The sequence below is a fragment of the Rhinopithecus bieti genome, unplaced genomic scaffold, assembly GCF_001698545.2.
Source record: "Rhinopithecus bieti isolate Rb0 unplaced genomic scaffold, ASM169854v2 scaffold_63, whole genome shotgun sequence".
In the NCBI taxonomy this organism is placed as follows: Eukaryota; Metazoa; Chordata; class Mammalia; order Primates; family Cercopithecidae; genus Rhinopithecus; species Rhinopithecus bieti.
The window spans coordinates 951,829-956,554 of NW_016802972.1; the positions used below are offsets into that span (position 1 = coordinate 951,829).

At 54.7% G+C, this 4,726-nt stretch overlaps 1 protein-coding gene across 1 annotated transcript in view; it reads right to left on the bottom strand.

Annotated features, from left to right (window-relative positions):
* The window catches only part of FBRS (fibrosin), a gene marked incomplete at its 5' end in the record, with an annotated part of 12,033 nt that extends 7,311 nt beyond the window's left edge, over nucleotides 1–4,722 (bottom strand). Inside the window, 8 exon segments of the mRNA XM_017867616.1 lie at nucleotides 67–152; nucleotides 1,506–1,632; nucleotides 1,635–1,805; nucleotides 1,897–1,945; nucleotides 3,048–3,077; nucleotides 3,166–3,201; nucleotides 3,931–4,110; nucleotides 4,396–4,722. Coding sequence (XP_017723105.1) covers nucleotides 67–152; nucleotides 1,506–1,632; nucleotides 1,635–1,805; nucleotides 1,897–1,945; nucleotides 3,048–3,077; nucleotides 3,166–3,201; nucleotides 3,931–4,110; nucleotides 4,396–4,722 — 1,006 coding nt within the window.
* Nucleotides 4,723–4,726: the final 4 nt, after the last annotated feature.

Here is a 4,726-nt window from a genome sequence, read left to right on the forward strand (position 1 = left end):
GACAGAGGCAGGGGCAGTGAGGGCGTTGGGGCCGGTGGGTGAGCTGCGCGGACGAGGAGGAGGCAGATGAGGAGGAGGAGGACGAAGAGGATGATGAGGGGGGAGGCTGAGCCACGGGAGGGGCCGGGGCCTTGGGGGGCGGCCGTGAAGAGCTGGGGAGAGAAGTGGGGAGATGAGTGAGGGGTTGGGAGGTGCCAGCTCTGACGGGTGGGGGTCAGAAGCCTGGGTGATACTGTGACCCTGGTTCTCCAACACGGGAAGTGGCAGAACCCGGCCCCAGGACACCCCTCCCCCAGGGAATCCATTCTCAGACTGAGGTGCCTCCCACACCCAGCAACCCCCACTTCTCTCTGTCTAGGTCTCTGCATCCACACAGCTGCCTCTGCCATCTCTGGCCAGATGACTTTCCCTTTCTGACTCAACCACAGCACAGAACAGATCATTCATATTGACGCTGAATTAGAACAAGCCACCTGGGGTCCCCCACCCTACAACAGTGGAAGCAGCACCACACTGGCCTGGCCTGGGAGTCAGGAGACCTGAATTCTAGGCCCATCTTGCCATGAATGCCTGGGGTGACCTTGAGCAAGTCACTGCTCCTCTCTGAGCCTTAGTTTTCTCAATAACAACGATGACAATGACGGTGACAAAAATAATAGAGCATCAAAAATAAGTGTCAATAGTTCTTACCCTGTGGCGAGCACCTGCTTTAAAAGCTAATCCAAGTCTCCAACAGTCCACGCCACCTTCCCCACTGCTGCCCAGCAGAGTAACCATCTCAACTGCATCATTGGCTTCTTTTAAGAACTCAATTTCTTCTTCTTTTTTTTTTTTTTACTTAGCCTCCCCTAAACACGTATGAAATCAAGGGGCTGAGGCATGACACTTAGCTTTCTAAAGCTCACAAAAGCTAACTCATTACTATTTTTTAAAGTTTACTCACATAAAACCTGAAATCATCCCATATGTCACTGATACTGAATGTACACACTTTGGGAAACACTGCATTCACTCGTAGTTAATCCTCACAACAGCTTTAAGCTGAAAATAGTATGATTATTCCATTTGACAGAAAGAGGAAATCGAGGCTCAGAGGGTTTAAGTGACTTGTCAAAAATCACACAGCCAGGAAGCGTCAGAGCAAGAATTTGAATCTGGGTCTGACACCAAAGCCAACGCTCTTAACCATCATGTCAGCATTTCCCAAAGTATGTTCCAAAGAACACTATTCCGAGCAGACTTGCCTGTCTGAAAAAGCTTTCTCACCAGCAAATACAACTGGGAAACAGCACAGCCTGAATTCCCCTGCAGGGGAATGTGTAACGGACTCAAGTAAGTCCTGCGGTCATCTCTTTCCATTTGTTTTTCTCAAAGTTTTCAGCCTCAGAATCCTTTTTCAAGTCATACACCAGAGGTACCATCCTGTGTCCCCGCCACAGAAAGCAAGGATTGGCACCAAATTGACCAGGCCCTTCCAGACCGCATCAATCCCCCAGACCACTCACCTGCCAGTGCTGAGGTCCAGGCTGCTGCCATAGGGAGAAGTGCGGAGGCCGAAGGGCGAGACCCGAAGCTGCAGCTGGGGCTGGGGTGGGGGTGGCAGACTGGGGGTGGCCGGCAGGGGTGCAGGGGTGAGACAGGAGGCCGAGGGACCGGTGGAGGCGGTGGTTCCTTTGGGGGGAAAGGCACTAGCAGCGGGTCGGGCCCTGGGGGCTGTTCTTGGCTCCGCTCCAGGCCCGACACTTTAGGGACCACGGAGAGTTTTGCTTCACAGTTCCCATTGAAGGCGCCGTGGGGGCCCGAGGCTGTGGGGCAGGACGGCAGACATGCTCAGTTGAGGCTCATGCTCACCCCACTTCCCTCCCGTGCCTCCAGGCCCCAGACCTTGGGACCAACCTTTGCTGGTTGAGACAGTAAAGGATGGGTCGAGGTCATCATCGGAGACCTGGGGAAGAAGGGCAAGGGATAGGGTTAGGTTGTGGGCGGGCCAGGCCTCCACCCAGGAAGGCCAAATAGCCTCTGGAGGCTGCTAGGAACTGGTGGTAGCAGCAAGTCTGTTCCTTCAGTTTAGCTGAGATCCATCAAAGACTGGGCTCTAACAGGGCTGAGCTTGGAGAAAGAACAGAGTGGAACAGCTGAGCCCAAGAATCCGATAGGCCAGGAGAACTAAATGGAGACAGCGTTGAAGCAGCAGAGAAGCAGGCAAACCAAACCAAAACGTCAGAGGTCACTAGCTGCTGGCTCACAGGCCTCCCTGGCTTACAGATATATTTGGTCCACTTAAAACTTTTAGTAAAAGTTTTAAACTAACTGCAGATATTTAAGAATCCGGAGATTCCTCATTAAAACTCAGGCTTGCAGATTCCCTCAAGAATGGGCCCCCTCTTCTTGTAGCAACAGTCAGCCTAAACTAGACAGAGATGGATGAAGGAAATGGACAAGAACCCACCGGTTCACCACAGTCCTATCCAGTCAACTTTTGAAACGAAAACAAGACACACATCAGGCAGTGCAAATTGAGTTACTTACATAGGCCCAATGGGTACAGCATTAATTTCTAGGACATATTATCTCACAATAAGCAAATCACCCCTAAGAATAAACTCAAATACATCTTCATAAGCTGAGTCCCTACACTGACTACAATGGTTTAGTGTCCTCACTACTCTATCTGTGGTCTCTGCTCAGACTTGAATCGAGATCTTCATTCTAAGAAGAGACTGATGACCAGCAGAAGGCCCATCTCAGCGCCACAGCCACTCTGGGTTTCCGTGGAGAACCAGAAGTAGCTCGAGGGCTTTGGAAAGAATAGTATGCTAAAGCATGGACCCTCCATTCCTTGGTCAGCTAGTCCTAGTCACCAAAAGAAAAATGATGCCATTTACCCTCCCAATTCACCCCCCTTCCTCCCAAAAACCTAATCCTGACTCAACCTAAGCCATGTTTCCCACTCAAGGGAAGGCTGTCTGCTGCACGTAGAAGGCCTTTATGCTGCAGTCCCTTTTACAAGCAGTGACACTGCCCACCCAAGCTCTAGCCCCACTCACCCTCTCGTCCAGATCACTTTCCGCGTCACACTGGGGAGAAGGAAAGACAGAGGTGTCACGAGAGGGAAGAGACCCAGGGTGGAGTGGGGAGGGGCCAGGACAGGTGGATAGCACTTACTATGTATCCAGCTTCCAGAGAGTGACGGGAGGACGCCTGAGGAAGACCAGAGTCCAGAGGTGAGGGAGGCGGCTGCTGAGGCGGCTGGGAAAGTCGCAGCTCCCAGCAGGGCGCTCATGGGCCTCCAGGATCTAATCTCAGCCTCTCCTTCCAGTTGCTTCTACCGCCACTGCCCACCCGGGGCCCAGAGGTTTCTCCATTTCCTAAATATGCCGGGTCCTCACGTCTTCGTGCTCTTGCCCAAAACAACTTTTCCCCGTCTCTTTTCTTAGCAAACTTCTGACTATACTTCAGGACCTGACTAAGACATCCTAGGGGGCTTTCCCCAACCACAACTCTCCTCCCATCCCCCAGGCAGCACAAGTGGCTTCCTCATGTGGGTTTCTGTAGCATCTCTCCCCATCTTTTTTGCTTTCTGTAGCTTCTCAAGTTAAGGTCTAGGTGTTTGCTTCCTATTTCTTCCCTGCTGGACTGCCACCACCTCGAGGAAAAGCAGGGACCTTATGACCCAACTAAGTTCCTTTGATGCCTCTCTGAATTATCAAAACGTTTGAAGTATTCACAGAACCAGGCAAAAGCAGGTGCACCTAACTGTAGACAGGCCTTCGTCAGACCCAGATGAGAGTGAGGGCTCAAATTTTCCCTGCTTGCCTCTTTGCCCTTAGAGACTGGGGTCCCTGTTTACAAGGGACAGTGGCGTTGCTGACGAAAAACGGGGCTGTGGGAAATACATTCTGCCTAAAGAGTTTTAAAGGACGAGCTCACCTCTTTTCTTCTTCGCTTATTGGGCCATTTTCTGGCCCGATCCCCAGGGGGCCGGCCAGGCTCCCGATCAGAGCTGTCCCCTGGCTCCCCGGTGGCCCCACTGGAGCCCCCCCTCTTCCGCTTCCCAGAGTGCTTCAGCCGATGTTCCAGTCGCTCTGGGGGCTGAAGAGATGCATCCTTCTGTGGAGAAGGATGTGGGGCTGAGGTGGATGGAAAAAGGCAAGCTCCCGATCCCTCTAGGGGTGACCAAGCTGCCCAAGTACCCCTCAGGCCGGGAAACCGGGTCCCTAGGGACAAGCTCTACCTCCTCCCACCCCAGGGCGGGGCAGAGGCCTGGCCAGAGGAGCCGGTTGCTCTGGTTTGGGGTGACAGCATTCCCCCCTCAACTCCACCCACTCCGGGCACTGCACCCTCCTTACTGCCCCTCGGAAACCCCCAATGCCCCCCAGCCCCATTAGGCCCCACCTGCAAGGCCTCGAGGGTGGCGAAGCTGGCGATGGCGAAGCCATCGATCAAGTCCTCCTCCTCCTCTTCCTCCTCCTCAGGCTCCTCCTCGGCTTCCCCGTCGTCTGCGCCCCCCTCCTCCTCCTCCTCCTCCTCCTCCCCGCGGCTGCCCGAGCCGGCAGGCCGCTTCCGAGCTCGGGGTCGCGGGGGTCGAGGTCTCGGACGGGGCCGCCGGCGTCTCGGGCCCCCGGGCCGCTCTCCAGACGAAGCTGACGACCAAGGCCTGGCAGGCGGCGGCGGCGACGACGAGGACGAGGAGCCGCGCGGGGCGGCCAGCAGGGCCCGGGGCGCG